General features: G+C 44.6%; 1 protein-coding gene across 1 annotated transcript in view; it reads left to right on the forward strand.

Annotated features, from left to right (window-relative positions):
• The window catches only part of LOC147716885 (uncharacterized), a 2,312,058-nt gene that overhangs the window by 2,094,786 nt on the left and 198,765 nt on the right, over positions 1–18,507 (forward strand). Inside the window, exon 11 of the mRNA XM_086919819.1 lies at positions 4,385–4,434. Coding sequence (XP_086775945.1) covers positions 4,385–4,434 — 50 coding nt within the window. The remainder of the gene's footprint in view (positions 1–4,384; positions 4,435–18,507) is intronic.

The raw sequence follows: 18,507 nt of genomic DNA on the forward strand, positions 1-18,507 counted from the left end.
AGTCAGGATACAGGGAGATGTCCATGCCTTCAAATTGCAATTTCCCCTTGTCCCTGGCAACCCGCAGTGCAGCATCCCTGTCCCTGTAATTCAACAGTTTTGCTATTATCGGTCTTGGAGGTGCCCCTGGGCGCGGACAAGGGCCCAGGGTGCGGTGTGCTCGTTCCACAATGAACATCGGCGAGAATACACCTTCTCCCAAAAGGGTGATGAGCAGTTTTTCAACAAAGAGTTCAATTTTTCCAGTTTGCGTCGTCCCCGCCACTCCTGTTATATGGATATTCGATCGCCTTGAGCGGGCCTCCAAGTCCTCCGACTTGTCTTGGATGACCTGAAGGAGCCTGCCAAACTGTTTGCGGTCCTTATCCCATTCCGTCTGGGCTTCCTCTACCTCAGTTATACGTCGTTCGGACATGTTCGTGCTTGTCCACCCGCTCAGACATACGATCCATACGGTACGTGAGGGCATCGATTTTAGAGCCGATGGACGCCATGCTGTCCTGTAGGCCCTTCTCCATTGACATCAGCATTTCTCGAATGTCCGCACAAAGCGAAGTCTCAGGGTGCCTTTCCGTGGCGACGCTTCGGGTACCTGGGTCTCCGGGCCTTTCGCTCTCCGGTGGTCGCATGTCAATTTGGGCTGGGTCTTGCCGGTCTTACCCATGCTGAGCAGTTGCTTCGTCCAAGTCAGGGGAGCTCCCCCGACCACCTCTCACCTGGTTCACGGCGGATACAGGTTTAACACTCCAGCAAATCTCACTGAAGCCCTTCACACTCGGCGGCCAGAATGCACTTCACTCTGCTGCTGGACGCTGCACCATATCGCCGGGTGAGTTTCCCAAAATGGCGGTGAGGGGGGGAAGGAGCACAGTACCGGTAGAAGCGATAATCACAGATTCTACACGGCTCCAGATCCTCGTGTCTCTACTATTTAGACAACGACGGGGTCCCGTCCTGTATGGAGTTTACGGGAACTGAAGTTCAGGAGCGCCCACGCAGAATCTTACCTACTGCCCACAACACGTAATTACCGTTAGTCCTTGCCGTCGCCACGATGTAGGGTGGGCCACGGTGATCTTATGGCCTCGGGGAGCCCCAGGACAGGCCCATAGAATTATCACAAGCCGACACGCCGCCAACAGCTCGGCTCCTGCTAGAGGTCCTGCAGTGGAAGGGAGCAGGGGAAACCAATGCGTCCGATTACTCTCTGCGCAGTGATCGCTCTTACCCCCTCCAGTTAGGGTGCACAACACCTGGACTTGGTTTTCTTTCTCGATGCAGGTGTCTCCGCTGGGCCGGGTCCGCCACCGCTCCTCAAGCCGCATGCAGGGTTACGTCAGTCAGGCAGCTCTCCAGGATAGATCGGGGATCTCGGCCTGGTCCGCGGCAAAGTCGAAACAGGCAAAAATACGTTTCTGGGTGCCGCAAGGAGCCGGGAAAATCCCCAGCCGGTAGCAGCAGGGTCCCACAGGTCGAAGTCTCCGTGAAGCTCTGGGTGACTCAGGCAATGGAGGATATTAAACAGGATTAATATGGGTAATGGCGCGGAGCTCCGCTCTTAGACGTCCGCCATCAACGCCAGTTAGCTCCGCCCCGCTTATTTAATTATTTATTATACGGCGCGGTCCGCATTCACTTTAGTGGCCGCGCCTATTTAATTATTTAATTACCGGTGCAGGCTGCTTTCACTCTAGCGGCCGCACTACAAACCTTTTCAAATTCAAGTTTTTTAAATTAACTTTGCGTTGAAAGCACCATACGTGCTTTCACTATAATAGTGGCCATGCCCCTTTGTTTAGACGCTGCTCATTGCAACCTGAATACAGGAGCAGCGTCTAAGAGAAGGGTTGGGGCCACCATTATAGTGGTCTCGCATTTGCAAGAGTTTGAGCTCTTAGCATTAAAAACAACAATGCCTTTTCTATATGTGTTCCTTTTAAAAACACATAAATGAAAGGCAATGTCTTTTTCAATGCCAATAACTTAAACGCTCGCAAATGCAAGACCTATTGCATTAAAAATGCTTGTTTATTAAGGTATGTAACTGTTACCACGGATTTTTTAGCACGCAGTACCGTTACCACGGATCCATTACCACGCAGGAACCATTACCACGGATACCTTTACAACGCATTTTTGTACAACGCAGGTACTATTACAACGCATACCATTACATCGTAAGTTTAGGTAAGTTTATAGGTAAGTATTGGGGTATTGGGTTTGTGTTTTGGGGTACAGGGGTATTTTTAGGTTTCAGGGTTGGGTTTGAGTTTTGGGGTACAGGGGTATTTTTAGGTTTCAGGGCTGGGTTTGCGTTTTGGGGTACAGGGGTATTTTTAGGTTTTAGGGCTGGGTTTGGGTTTTGGGGTACAGGGGTATATTTAGGTTTCTGGGCTGGGTTTGGGTTTTGGGGTACAGGGGTATTTTTAGGTTTCAGGGCTGGGTTTGGGTTTTGGGGTACAGTGGTGTTTTTAGGTTTGAGAGCTGGGTTTGGGTTTTGGGGTACAGGTGTATTTTTAGGTTTCAGGGCTGGGTTTGGGTGTACAGGGGTATTTTTAGGTTTCAGGGTTGGGTTTGGGTTTTGGGGTACAGGGGTATTTTTAGGTTTTAGGGCTGGGTTTGGGGTTTGGGGTACAGGGGTATTTTTAGGTTTTAGGGCTGGGTTTGGGTTTTGGGGTACAGGGGTATTTTTAGGTTTTAGGGCTGGGTTTGAGTTTTGGGGTACAGGGGTATTTTTAGGTTTTAGGGCTGGGTTTGGGTTTTGGGGTACAGGGGTATTTTTAGGTTTTAGGGCTGGGTTTGGGTTTTGGGGTACAGGGGTATTTTCAGGTTTTAGGGCTGGGTTTGGGTTTTGGGGTACAGGGGTATATTTACGTTTTAGGGCTGGGTTTGGGTTTTGGGGTACAGGGGTATTTTTAGGTTTTAGGGCTGGGTATGGGTTTTGGGGTACAGGGGTATTTTTAATATATATTTAAAAAAAATTACAATTAAAAATAATTGCATTAATATAATTATTTTATGAATAAATAATGAATAATTAAATTAAATATTTTAAAAAAATTATTTTAAATAATATAATTAATTAAATTAAATATTACAAAAATATTTTTTTTAAATATATATAAACTTACCTATACTTACGTTGTAATGGTATGCGTTGTAATAGTATGTGCGTTGTAGTGTATTGCGTTGTAAGGGTATCCGTTGTAACATGACCTGCGTTGTAAAAAATCTGTGGTAATGGTATGCGTGCTAAAAGTATGCGTGGTAACGTCATATATCCGTTTATTAAGTGTAGTCAGTGCCCTACAAGAGGTTTTTTTTCCTGCAGCCCAACTGCCACTTTCCATTGTATTTAATAGCTTGATACTCTATTCTAGCATTTATGACTATCAATGAAGATCCTTCAAAGCAGAACATAAGTTACTTTCTTGTAATCCATGTTCTGCTCCATAGGAATCTTTATTGAAGTCATAAATTAGCCACTCGCCTCCCAGGCGAGTTTGGTATTTTAAAGCACTGGCTCTGTGAGGCATCCATCAGTGGGTCTATCAGACTGCATTTCCCCCTTTTATTATACACCTTCACTCATGTTTGCACCTAAGATGCTGCAGTGCAGACTTGAAAATAGGTATTTGAAGTCCAACAGAATTTATTCAGGAAAAACCTTTGCCTCTGATAGGCTATTAAAGGGTGCTACTCATCATATGGATAAATGGAGACTAGCACCCTTTGGTCATAATTCAGTGAAAAATACATATACGAAACATTCTGTAAGTAAACTTTTATTTCTCATGTAATGTACTTTTTTCATGATCACCAACTGTACATAATCTATTGTATACAGTGTACTTGTGTGGAAAATGTTATGTGTAATGTTTTAAATATTGGCTCATGTTTTAAACAGAGTGTAAATTATCCAGATATAATTTTCTGTCACTGGAGACCAACCAAGATTGTTAACTAATCTGTTTTATGGCCTATGTAGACCTAAATTAACTATTTAAATTTAAAAAATCCAATTAGGGGTGAAGTATCTTGATATAGGAAGGAACAGAAGAAGTTCTGAATATGTGGGATGTGGCCCCAATAACTCCTCCTTTTTTCTCTCAGTCTCTTCTTCCCTGTAAACATATTCATTTCCTCTGAGACTCTGCTTTCCAGTAAACATATCAATTTCTGATTCAATAAAGTTATACATTAGTGCCAATGTGACTGTTGCAAGCCATTTATGACAATATTTGGTTAATTCAAATTGCTACATTTTATTTAAATTCATTAAAATAATGCAAACCAAAAAGCATAAGTAATTCTAAAAAAATATTATTTTGAGGTGGCAGTATCACTATGCCTTTCAGCGTCTTTCTTTTCTTTTCTTATGCAGATTCACTCTGACAGATCCTCAGCTACTTCAGCTGCTAAACAATCTAAAGTGTAAGTACCGCAGAACTATTCTTGAAGTTATGATTTTCTTACTTTGAGTTTTATTAATCGGCCCACAGATATGTTCAACAATGAATTGTTACTACTTGGTTGGTAAGGTAGCTTAGTGGGTAAATGAAAAGATTGAAATTCCTCAAAAAAACGTCAGTTGCAGGTAGTCATTTTGTGGGTTTCACTCATAAAAAATGACTGATATTCAACTAATAATTACCACTGAGCAAATCAGTTGGTTCTAAATCTAGTTATTGTCGGCAAATAACTTTATCTCCCTTCACCTAAATATGTGAAATGTAATTTAATTGCTTAGTTCAAAGATGTAATCATGTACAGCGCTCTGTTGATCCCTATCAAGGTTTGTGATGTATTAACATCATTACAGTACAATTGAATGTGTTCTGAATCATAACTAGGGAGTGGGGATTTTGCCTAAAGAAGCCACACTCGCCTTTCTTAAATAATAATTAATCTTACTTCAAGATTCTGTAAATAACAAGATTTATTTTTTAATTTTTCATACAGCATTTTCAATAAAACTGTCTTATGTTAGAGTTAAAATACAATGTTGCATGAACTATATGAACGTCGTCAACTACGTATTTAACCCTGGGGGTTTCATTTGTCTAACATGCAATTGGCATGACAGTTTATAAAAGTAACTACGCAACCTCCTAAGCAAATCTGGAATCCTCTACCATCTCTACGCGAATGACACCCAAATCTACCTCAAGGTGTCTTCCTCACAAGATCTCTCACTACTCAACTCTACTCTCAACTCTATTCACAATTTGATGTTAGTTCACCAACTCATTCTCAATCCCTCCAAAACTGAATTCCTCCTCCTATCTATCTCTCTCTCCCCACCTCCTGTTCAATCCTGGATGGATCAGCTGAATCTACTCAACAGTAAACCCATCATTGTCGACAGCGCTAAATCCCTAGGTGTCATACTTGACAAAAGACTCAACCTAATCTCACACATCAACTCCATTGCCAAGAACGCACGTTATCAGCTGCGCCTTCTGTGGTGGATTCATCGGTTCTTCCCGGAGAAAGACCTAAAAACATTGGTCCTATTGCTAGTTCTCTCTAGACTGGATTATTGTAATTCTCTTCTGACTGGCCTTCCCAAATCTCACCTCTCACCGCTCAACTCTGTCCTCCATTCAGCAGTTCGCTTCATTTCAAGGTCCAAACGAAGTGGCCACATCACTCCTAACCTGTCTTCTCTCCGATTGCTTCCCATTTTAGCTAGAGCTATTTACAAAATGGCTTGCATCACCCACAAAGCCTGGCACTCTACCTCCCCTCGCTATCTGGCAAACAAACTGAAATTGTCTGGAGGCTTGAGACCTTCTCGGACTGCTAAAAAGTTTCTGCTTGAGCCCCCCTCCTTCAAAAGGGAAAGATTGATGGCTCAATCATTCTCAGGTAATGCGGTGAGAATCTGGAACTCGCTTCCTCCATTGCTCCCTGTCACCACCTCCATCTGGATCTTCAAAGCAGACCTCAAATCTCTTCTATTCCAAAGACACTTTCAGAACTAATTCCTTCATTCTCAGACCCCACCAGGAAGTTCATTAGTCATTGTAAATTTGTAATATTTATTTATTTTTGTACATTCCTTGCTTGCTGTGTTTGATATTGTGTTTGATATTGGGTTCCTCTTGCCTGCTGTGTTCGATTCTGTGTCTTGCTATTTTTGTACGTTCTATTTTGTAATGTGGGCAGCTCACGCGTCGGAAAACCTTCTGATTAATCTTTCGAATACTGAAATAGACAGCGAATTTGCGAGCATCCTCGACAGGTATGACCCCCAAACGGAAATCGATTGGTCAATCTACATCAGAAGCACGAAAGAAAAAGGCATTACGAGCTTCAGACACAGACGAGCAACGGGAAGCAAGATTAGAAGCTGTTTGACTACAAACTGCTCAAGCCCGTAATTCTCAAACGAACGAGCAACGTGATCAAGATTGGAAGTCGATCGAGTACACGCACTGCTCAAGCCCGTTCTTCTCAAACAAACAAGCAGAGAGAATCAAGATTGGAAAAAGATTGATTACGCACTGCTCAAGCCCGCTCTAATGAAACAAGAGAGCAACAAGAATCAAGATTGGAAGTCAATCGAGGTCGCACTGCTCAAGCCACACTTAGAAATGTTTTAAAAAATAAAATGAATAAGTTTCATTAAGGTTGTATGACGTTACAACGTAAGCTTTTACCACGCATGCTTTTACATCGCAACTTTTACAACGCATGCCTTTACAACGCATAGTGTTGAGGGATGCTGGATAGTGAATAGTTTAATTTACCATTCCAACTCCAGTCCCCGTGGACAGTAGGGAAGTTGTTGGATAGTAAATTAAATCTATTCCCTATCCTAGAGCGCCCCCCAGCGCAATGCTTTGTAATGGTTTGCATTGTAAAAGTTGCGATGTAAAAGCACTGCGTGGTAAAAGTTGCGTTGTTAAGGATGTTTCCCGGCTAGACTACATGGGTTGTAGCAAAGAAAGGAACATGAAATAGTTTCCAACGCATCGACCCTATCCCAGCCACCATGCTCACAGGCTTCCCAAGCTACGCGGGGACAAGGACGCAGTTTATTCCGACCTAGGAATGGTAGACAGAAGTTGTCTGCCATCCTCCCCTTGGCAGCCTCAGCCTCCAAGCACTCTTAGTTTGATACTCCAGTTGGCAGGAGATTCCATCATCATCCTCTCCCCCTCTGGAGGTCCGTAACATCGAACAAGTGGTTCTTGCAGATCATTCAGGAGGGCTGTTCTTTCCTTTCCTCCTCCCATTCTGGCAAATCACGAACAGCTGATGGAATATCATCTGTAATTGCTCCTAGAGGAAGCTACAGCTCTTTTGGCCAAAAGAGCTATAGAAAGGGTTCTGGTTTCTAAAGTAGGCAGTGGCTGTTATTCCCGCTACTTTCTTATTCCGAAGAAGAACAAAGGGTTGTGGCCCATTTTAGATCTTCTGACCTCAATCTGTTCCTCGAGAAGGAAAAGTTCAAGATGCTCACTCTAGCACAGGTCTTGTCCACACTAGACCAAGAAGACTGGATATAGGCTTTGGATCTGCAGGATGCGTATTTGCACATCCCAATCCTGCCAGGCAACAGGCGTTACCTGCGGTTCAAGCTAGGCCACGAGCACTTTCAGTTTACCGTGCTCCCCTTCGGCCTTACCAGTGCCCCTAGGGTGTTTACCAAGGTGCTGGCGGTGGTCGCACCTCATCTGCACAGGTTAAGGGTTTCAGTCTTCCCCTACCTCAATTACTGGCTGTTGAAGGCATCCTTGCCCCATGCTGTTGTCTCCCACCTTCAGACTATAGTGAAACTCCTACATTTGCTGGGGTTCACTTTAAATATGCCGAAGTCACACCTGACTTCTTCTCAGATTTTCCCTATCATCAGAGCTGTTCTGGTCAGTGTGCAATTTTGAGTGTATCCTCCTGAGCAGCGAGTTCAGGATATTCAGGTTATGATTCTGATGTTTCAGCCTTTAGCCTGGATTTTGGTGAGACTGACTCTGAGGCTGTTGGGCCTCATGGCTTCCTGCATCCTGTTGGTAAAGCAGGCAGGTGGTGTCTGTGGGCTCCGCAGTGGGACCTGAAGTTCCAGTGGGTACAGCATCAAGGAAATCTCACCAACATGGCCCAGATCTCAAAAGGAACTGCGAGAGATCTGCAGTCTTGGTTGACGTACCGTGACAGGGTCAAGGGCAGGCCTCATTCCCTTCCCCAACCAGAGTTCACAGTCATGACAGATTTTTGTACTTTTCATCATTTAAAAAATATATATATAGTGTAGGTAGCCAGTAGGCCCAGAACTAGTCATGGTGGTTTCATGAAACTACTGTTTCTGCGGTGTTTGATCAATTTAAACATAATTTAGGGAATGGACGGCATTGGATTGAATTGCAAAATGTGTATTTTTTGGGGTATTTCACTTTTTTGGTGTGGGTTAAACAAATGCCTTTGTTGTGTGGTTGTGTGCGTGGTGTGGTTGTTCTGTAACTTGCATACCTTGTTTAGCCCTCTGGACTTTCGTTTTTGAATTTTATTGCATTAAAGCTGTGTTGTTTAGCATGCCTCCTTTGCCTGACCACTATAGGCCTGTTTCAGTTCATTGTTTTCCAGGGCTCCTGCTTGTTGTGACTGTGAGTGACCATGTGGCTGGTGGCCATATTGTTGTGGTAGTTTAGAAGTGTGCTCCTTTTGCCACGTAGGCCTGCATGTGTTTCCTTTGTTCCTATTGGCCTAGGCTTTTTGTTGTTGTGGGCCTGGCCATGTGGCTGGCGGCCATTTGAAGGCAGGCTGTGTGCTTTTTGCCATAGGCCTGCATTGTCTGTCTTACCTTTCTTGTTGTTGAGGGCCTGGCCATGTGGTTGGTGGCCATTTTGAAGCCAGGCAGTGTGCTTTTGCCATTGGTCTGCATGGTCTGTCTTCCTTTTCTTGTTGCTGTGGGTGGCTTGACCATGTGGCTGGTGGCCATTTTGTGAAGGCAACAAGTTTGTTTTTGCCAAAGGCCTGCAAGCTTGTGGCCTAGTCTGCCAATAGGCCTTTCAACCAGTAGGCCGAGAGCTAGTCATGGGTGCATGAAATGAAACAACTGTTTCTGTGGTGTCTGTTGAATTTAAACATCATATAGGGCATGGATGGCATTGGATTGAATTGCAATATGTGTATTTTTGGGGGTATTTCACTTTTTTGGTGTGTGTAAGGCCCTTCGATGCTCATGACGGAATGGTACCGTCATGAGCATCGTTGCACCTGTGCTCATGACGGAACCATTCCGTCATGAGGCCAGGGGCACGAAAATTCCCTCTGCTGCAGACAGCAAAGAGATTTCCTTCTCTCCCCCAGGGCCTCGGGGCTGGGGAAGAGCTTCCCCAGCTACTGAGGCCCCCTCCCGGGTTTCTGTGCTATGACGATCAACGGGCACGTCACGCTGTTGTCATTGCACAGAACCTGAAACTGAAATGAGCCCAGTGGATCCCTGCTTGGGGATTGCCCCAGAAGGGCGATCACCATGCAGGGATCCACCAACTAGACACCAGGAAGGGGGGAGCAGCCCCTTGGGCAAGGGCTTTTGCTCCGCCCAAATTAATCTGGCATGATTTAGTCTTTTTGCCCCCTTTGGGGGGCAAATGGGAGCAGCAGCCCCCAATCTGCCCCATCTGCCCCCAGGGGGGCAAAAAGCCCACTAGACCCTAGTTTTTTTTAATTGCCAGATTGAATTAGGGTGGGGGCTCCCCAAAACTGGCATGCCGATGCCCCACCCCCGGCCACAAAAAGCCCACTAGAGGCCAAGGATTTTTTTGGGCAAATCTGAATTAGGGTGGGGGCTGCCCAAAATGGGCATGCCAATGCCCCCACCCGTCCCCACAAAAATTATAGTCTTTCGGATCCCCCTGGGGGGCAGATGGGGGCATCAGCCCCCAATCTGCCCCACCGGGGGGGGGGCAGGGGGAGAAGCCCACTAGACTCCAGGGATTTTTTGTGGACAAACTTGAATTAGAGTGGGGGCTACCCAAAACGGGCATGCCCATGCCCCCAACCACTCCCCACAAAAATTACCACCTTCCTGCCCCCCTGGGGGGCATATGGGGCAGTAGCCCCCAATCTGCCCCCTTGGAGGGGAAAAAAGCACACTTGACACCAGGGATTTATTTGGCAAATTTTAATTAGTGTTGGGGCTGCCCAAAACAGGCATGCCAATACCCCACCCAGACCAATTATAGCCATTCTGCCCCCCTGGGGGGAAGATGGGGACAGTAGCCCTCAATCTGCCCCTCAGGGGGGCAAAAAGCCCACTGGACGCCAACGATTATGCTAGCTTTTTTATGCATGGTGGTGGGGGCTGACAAGTATGGGCATATCAATGCCCCAAGACCCCAATAAAATAGCCACAGTGTCCCTGCCCCCCTTGGGGGCATATCGGGGCAACCCGATCCCCGATATTTCCCCCCCAGGGCGGCAGAAAGCCGACTAGGCACAGATTTGTTTTTAGCACTATGTCTACCTGTGGAGTTTGGTCCCTAGCGCCACCAGCACATAGGGAAACCTAGCAAACCTGTACATTTTTTGAAACTATACACCCAGGGGAATCCACAATGGGGGGACTTAACTGGCTCCCCGAAGGTTCTGTTACCCGAAATCCCTTGCAAACCTAAATATTGTCCAAAAAACACATTTTCCTCACATCTTTGTGGTGGAAAGTTCTGGAATCTGCGTGGATCCAGAAAATTCCCCCCATCCCGCATTCTTCAAAGTCTTCCAAGAAAAATGGTACCTCACTTGCATGGGTAGGCCTAGTGCCCGCAACAGGAAATGGCCCAAAACGCAACGCGGACACACCACATTTTCACAGTGAAAACTGAGCCGTTTTTTGCAAAGTGCCTAGCTGCAGATTTTGAACTCTAGCTCTGCCGGCACCTAGGGAAACCTAGCAAACCTATATATTTTTTAACACTGCACACCCAGGGGAATCCAGGATGGGGAGACTTGACTGGCTCTCACCAGGTTCTGTTACCCAGAATCCCTTGCAAACCTAAAAAAAAACATTTTCCTCACATTGCTTTGGTGGAAAGTTTTGGAATCTGCGTGGCTGCCCAAAATTCCACCCACCCCACATTCCCCAAAGCCTTCCTATAAAAATGGTACCTCACTTGTGTGGGTGGGCCTAGTGCCGGTGACAGGCAAGGGCCCAAAACCTAATGAGGCGACATCAAAATCACCTATCGCAAAACAACCTGGTTTTGCAAGAGGAGTCACCTAGGTTTTTGGCCCCTGGCTCGGCGGCCATCATAGGAAACCTACAAAACCCACACATTTCTGAAAACTAGACACTTGGGGGAGGCCAGCAAGGTAAGGATTGCGTGGGTCCCCCAACGTTTCCTACCCAGAATCCCCTGCAAACCTCCAATTTAGCTGAAAAAATATCACTTTTTTCTCAAATTTCTCTGTGGGAAAGTTCTGGAATCTACGTGGATCCTCAAATTTCCTACTATCCAGTGCCCCCCCAGGTCTCCCAATAAAAATGGCACCTCACTTGCGTGGGTGGGTCCAGTACCCGCGACAGGCAAGAGCCCAAAACGTATTGAGTAGACATCAAAATGTCCTATCACAAAACAACCTGGTTTTGGAAGGGTAGTCACCTGCGTTTTTGGACCCGGGCTCGGCGGTCATCTTCGGAAACCCACACATTTCTGAAAACTAGACACCCAGGGGAGTCCAGCGAGATATGGCTTGCGTGGGTCCTCCAAGATTTTCCTATCCTGAATCCCATGCAAACCTCAAATTTACCTGGAAAAAAATCACTTTTTTCTCAAAGTTCTGTGTGGGAAAGTTCTGGAATCTGTGTGGATCCACAAATTTCCTCCCACCTAGCATTCCCCCAGGTCTCCTGATAAAAATGGTACCTCACTTGTGTGGGTAGGCAAAGTGGATGAAACAGGAAATGGCCCAAATCGTATTGTGGAGACTTCTAAATTACCTATAACAAAACTACCTGGTTTGGGGGGCACGTTGTTTTTTATTCCCAGTCTTGCCGCCATCTAGGGAAACCTACCAAACTCACATGTTTCTGAAAACTAGACACCCTATGGAGTCCAATGTGGTATGGCTTGAATGGATTCTCCAATGTTTCCCTACCCAGAATCCCCTGCAAACCTCAAATTTAGATGAAATAAACATATTTTCCACATATTTTTGTGCAGAATCACCGTGCTGGCACTAATGTCCTACCACCCAGCGTTCCCCTTGTTCTCCTGAGTAAAATGATACCTCACTTGTGTGTGTGTCCAAAGCAGAACTGGCTAAAAAACGTATTTTTAAAAAAATGTGGCACTTAGAATTCTCGGTGCTATACTCTAAATCCCTATGCTTTGGGCTCTTCCTAGTCACAGGCCTTTGGCCAACCCACACAAGTGAGGTATCATTTTATTTGGGAGAACAAGGGGAATGCTGGGTTGTAGGACATTTGTGCTGGCACAGTGATTCCACGCAAAAATATGTTTTTCAGCTAAATTTGAGGTTTGCAGGGTAGGAAAACGTTGGGGGACCCACGCAAGCCATACCTCGCTGGACTCCCCCGGGTGTCTAGTATTCAGAAATGTTTGGATTTAGTAGTTTCCCAAGATGGCCGCCAAGCACGGGGACAAAAACCTAGATGACCCCCTTGCAAAACCAGGTTGTTATGTGATAGGTCATTTTCATGTTGCCTCAATAGGTTTTCGGCCCTTGCATGTCGCGGGTACTTGACCTACCCACACAAGTGAGGTATCGTTTTTATGGGGAGACCTGGGGGAATGCTGGGTGGGAAGAAATGTGTGGATCCATGTAGATTCCAGAACTTTCCCAAACAGAAATTTAAGAAAAAAGTGTTTTTTAGCTACATTTGAGGTTTGCAGGGGGTTTTGGGTAGGAAATCTTTAGGGGACCCATGCAAGCCATACCTAGCTGGACTCCCCCGGGTGTCTAGTATTCTGAAATGTGTGGGCTTGGTAGGTTTCCCTAGATGGCTGCCGAGCCTGGGGCCAAAAACTCATGGAACACCCCTTTGCTAAACCAGGTTTGTTTTGTGATAGGTAATTTTGATGTCGCCTCAACAGGTTTTGGGCCCTTGGCTGTCGCCGGTACTTGACCCACCCACGCGAGTGAGGTATCATTTTTATCGGTAGACCTTGAGGAATGCTGGTTGGGAGGATATTTGTGGATCCATATAGACTCCAGAACTTTCCCACATAGAAACTGAGAAAAATGTGATTTTTTTTCAGCTAAATTTGAGGTTTGCACGTGATTCTGGGTAGGAAAACGTTAGGAAACCACCCAAGTCATACCTCTCTGGACTCCCCCGGGTGTCTAGTTTTCATAAATGTGTGGGTTTGGTAGGTTTTCCTAGATGGCCTCCGAGCCCGGGGCCGAAAACTCATGGGACCCCCTTGCAAAACCAGGTTGTTTTGTGATAGGTAATTTTGATGTCACCTCAATAGGTTTTGGGCCCTTGCCCGTCGTGGGTATTTGACCCACCCACACGAGTGAGGTACCATTTTTCTCAGAAAACTTTGGGGAACGTGGGGGTGAGTGGAAACTTGTGGATCCAAGCAGATTCCAGAACTTTCCCACACAGAAATTTTAGAAAAAATTGTGGTTTTTTTCAGCTACATTTGAGGTTTGCAGGGGGTTGTGGCTAGGAAAGCTTTAGGGGACCCACGCAAGCCATACCTCGCTCGACTTCCCTGGGTGTCTAGTTTCCAGAAATGTATGGGTTTGGTAGGTTTCCCTAGATGGCCCCTGAGCCCGGGGGCCAAAAACTCATGGGACCCCCCTTGCAAAACCAGGTTGTTATGTGATAGGTAATTTTGATGTCGCCTCAATTGGTTTTGGCCCCTTGCCTGTCACAGGCCCTTGACCCACCCACGTAAGTAAGGTACCATTTTTTTCGAAAAACTTTGGGGAACGTGGGGGTGAGTGGAAATTTGTGGATCCAAGCAGATTCCAGAACTTTCCACCACAGAAATGTGAGGAAAATGTGTTTTTGGGACAATTTTTTAGGTTTGCAAGGGATTCTGGGTAACAGAACCTGGTGAGAGGCAGTCAAGCCACCCCATTCTGTATTCCCCTGGGTGTCTAGTTTAAAATTTTTTATAGGTTTGCTAGGTTTAATGTAGTATTCTTGCATCTTGTTTATATGTTATGCATGCTTTCTCCTCTACCAGTCCAGCTTGTAGAATGTTGCAGCTATGATGCGCAAGAGAATTTTGGGATTCTGTGGGCTGAGGTCTTCAGTTGACATTGGGCTGAGCATCATGCTGGATGCTCCTGGTGGGGTTTTTACCATCTTATCTGCATATCTTCAAATAAACATCTTTACATCATTTAGTGTGGGACCTGATTACTACATTATTTATGGCGACGAGGATCAATGAACCTACCACTGTTACTGATGGAGTGCAACTAGACTCAAGCAAGTAAGCAAAAGATACCTGTCAAGAAAGAAACCTACAGAAAAAAAAGCGTAAATAAAGAAAGAATAACCTGACAGGCAAGAGAGAGGTCACGCCTGTATGCCCCACCAGAGTCCACTACACCGGACAGCTCAAGAACAGGCGTGCTACATCATCTGGCAATTAGTCAACAAGCGGAAGCCTTCAAAGTCACAAGAAACCCAATGCTACAAAAAGAAACGTTTGCAGACTTAAAGAAAAGAAGGTAAACAGGGGCTGTGTGTGCGATATTGCCACCTGTTAAGGGTTAAAAAGTAGTTTTGGGGCGGAAGGCATCCACTTTACAAATTGTGACTGTACATTTAAATAGACTGTCAACTCATGATCAAATAATAAATGGAAGCATGTGAAGAAAGGAAAAAGATGTATCTAAAGAACCTGAGCATAACTAAAGGCGAGTGCTTTATCTTGGCTGAAACAGTTAAAATTTATCACAGTTAAATACTACAATAGCTCGAGCAGCCAAGTGTGAAGAGAATGAGCAAGCTCAGTGGAAAGGAAACTGTCATTGTATACATATCTCGAGTAAACAAGCGTGAAAGAAATGAGAGGCTAACCTGAAAGGGAACTCGAGCTATCAAGAATGAAAGTAATGGCTATGTGGAAAGGAAATTGTCATTTCATGTTTTTCACTATTTATAAACAATCCTCATGCTGCAAGTAATGAAGTGATGATTCTACATCGTTTTTGCTGTTACTGAACCAAGGCTGTGAGTTATTTGTCTAAAGACACACAAACTGTTACATACGCCGGATGCCAGAATTTCAGCTTAATTTTGTGGAAAAATATTTATCAAATTTGAGTCTGGATTTCTTTATTAGATATTTTTCCTTAAGCCCAATTGGAAATAACAGTTACTCTTTGGATTCAAATATGAAATTGGCTCGCGCACCTCACCTTGTCCGTTGCGTCAGCCCTGAGTCTCGCATGACAACTTTGTGTTTTCACGAACTACCATGCTGCCTAAGGACATTTTGATGCATGAGCGCACCGAGAGCCACTCGGGATGCCTCTTCTGTACGTCCTGCCATTTTGTCTCCTGTTCTCTGAGTAAAGGTATTTCTCCAGCGTCGGAAGGTGTCCAAAAGTCACCGGTCTTTCAATAACATTCTTGATTTATTCATCGCTCATTTTCAAAAATCAACCTGTTTGTGTCGAGTTTTCATCTGTTTCCTTTGGGAATGATGTGATCTGACCAGCGTTGTGATAAGTAAAGAGTAAAAAGTTTATTTCTAGGCCTATGTGGTGAGACGAAGATTTTGAAACACGATCTGTTTACTATGCAAAGAAAAAGGTTACATTGCCACCTAGTGTTTTAAATTGGTAATGGTGCATCATATTGCATATATGAAATGTTTTCTCATACGTAAAAGAATATGCTACATTTTAATATCTCGGTTTTTTTCAGCATTCCAACTTGGATAAATGAGTTCACTAATGATGTCCCCATGACCCCAGGATGCTCCTGGAGTGGGTTGTTTAGTGATTAGTCACGTTTTGACTCATCTGTATGTATTTAGGGGGTGTCAGTCCCACCTATGTAAGTAGTATTAGGTGTAAGTTCCTTATACTCATTGTTTAGGGGGTGTTAGTCCCACCTACGTTTCTAGTAATGGGTTTTAGTCCCATATACTCAGTTTTACATGTAGTTTCTCTACATGGGGAGCATCTTCACCGTCTCTTGTTTGAGAGGCAGGATTTGGGTTAAAGTCCCATTATCCTCAGTTTTACAGTCAGCGCCTCTTGTTTGAGAGGCAGGATTTGGGTTAAAGTCCCATTATCCTCAGTTTCACATTCAGCGTCTCTTGTTTGAGAGGCAGGATTTGGGTTAAAGTCCCATTATCCTCAGTTTCACATTAAAATGTTCCTGTTTGAGAGGCAGGATTTGGGTTAGTCCCTCGTTTTACGGGGCAGGAATTTGGGTTTTAGTCCCTCTTTCCTTGTTCTTACATGGAAATGTTTCTATCTATATGGTTATTATTATCTTTCTGGTGGGAAGATGGGTAATGTTGACATCTTTTGTTGTTGTAATTTTATCCATATTCTCATGTTTTTTCAAATTGTTCACACTCTCGTGATGTGGTATATTACTATATATCTCTGAAAGTTGAACTATTTCGTACATTGGTTCTTGTACTATGTCTTTCCTTCTTGCATGCCTGTCTGGCCAGTAGGTGTGTCTGTCGGTTAGTCATCGGTATTTTCAAGCTTAGTTTTCCTCTTTGTTGTTTCTTTTTGTTAGGTTCTTGTCTTTCTCTTGTCATTAATGGAAAGGAGGATGGGTTCGTTCTTCTGTATGTTTTTCATTTCTTTGGTTCTTTCTGACCAGTGTTCCTTCCTTTTTGTTTTCATTGTGGAAGAGAGGGGATAATGTGGTATTCTTTCATCTTGTTTATATGTTATACATGCTTTCTCCTCTACCAGTCCAGCTTGTAGAATGTTGCAGCTATGATGCGCAAGAGAATGTTGGGATTCTGTGGGCTGAGGTCTTCAGTTGACATTGGGCTGAGCATCATGCTGGATGCTCCAGGTGGGGTTTTTACCATCTTATCTGCATATCTTCAAATAAACATATTTACATCATCTTAGTGTGGGACCTGATTACTACATTTCCCTAGGTGCGGGCAGAGCTATGGTTTAAAAACTACAGCTAGGCACTTCGCCAAAAAAGTGTCATTTTTCATAGTGAAATTGTGGTGTGTCCACGTTGCGTTTTGCGCCGTTTCCAGTCGCGGGCACTAGGCCTACCCACACAATTGAGTTACATTTTTTCTCGGAAGACTTTGGGGAACGCAAGGTGAGTAGAAATTTGCAGCTCCACACAGATTCCAGAACTTTCCATCACAGAAAAGTGAGGAAAATGTGTTTTGTTTTACAAATTTTTTAGGTTTGCAACTGATTCTGGGTAACAGAACCTGGTGAGAGCCAGTCGAATCACCCCCATCCTGGATTCCCCTGGGTGTCTAGTTTTAAAAAATGTATAGGTTTGCTAGGTTTACCTTGGTGCCGGCAGAGCTAGGGTTAAAAAACTACAGCTAGGCACTTTGCCAAAAAAGGTTTATTTTTCTCTGTGAAATTGTGGTGTGTACACGTTTTGCACCGTTTCCTGTTGCGGGCACTAGGCCTACCCACACAAGTGAGGTACAGTTTTTCTCATAACATAAGACTATGCGAAACACGGGGTGGGTAGAATTTTGTGGACCCATGCAGATTCCAGAACTTTCCACCACAGAAATGTGAGGAAAATGTGTTTTTCTGGACAATTGTTTGGGTTTGCAAAGGATTCTGGGTAACATAACCTGGTGAGAGGAAGTAAAATCACCCCATACTGGATTCTCCTGGGTATCTAGTTTTCAAAAATGTACAGGTTGGCTAGGTTTCCCTTAGTGCTGGCAGAGCTAGGGTTAAAAAAACTATAGCTAGGCACTTTGCCAAAAAGGGTCCTTTTTCACAGTGAAATTGTGGTGTATCCACGTAGCGTTTTGCGCCGTTTCCTGTCACGGGCACTAGGCCTACCCACACAAGTGAGGTACCGTTTTTCTTGGAAGACTTTGGAGAATGCGGGGTGGGTGAAAATTTGTGAATCAAAAGCGGCAAAATATTTCAAATCAGAAAACATTGAATGTACTGCTTGTACATCCCAGTAATCAGAATGTATGTCCTGTGTTACAACATCCCATACGAGACACAAAACATGTATGGTATCTTGAGGACCTCCGTCGGACCGTGAATTTCTAATGCCACTTTATTCCAAACAATGCCATCTGCAACTAGGAAAGCCAAAATGTTCACAAGGGCTTGATCACGTTTCATGATATATGTATGGGGAGCCAGAATACCATCGACGAACTTTACAGCAGGGCATTCTGGCAAATAATGACCACTGATGAGTAAGAAGGACACTGTCACAAAACCAATTGACATAACAATTAAAATCAGGATAAGAACCAACCAGATGTAGGTCCAGGGTTGGACCAGGTAAGTCTTTTTGAACAGAGACAAAAAACACTTTGACGGTGGAGGTGCCACAGAAGAGAAGCTTGTATG

This window comes from Lissotriton vulgaris, chromosome 5 (assembly GCF_964263255.1).
Source record: "Lissotriton vulgaris chromosome 5, aLisVul1.2, whole genome shotgun sequence".
Taxonomy (NCBI): domain Eukaryota; kingdom Metazoa; phylum Chordata; class Amphibia; order Caudata; family Salamandridae; genus Lissotriton; species Lissotriton vulgaris.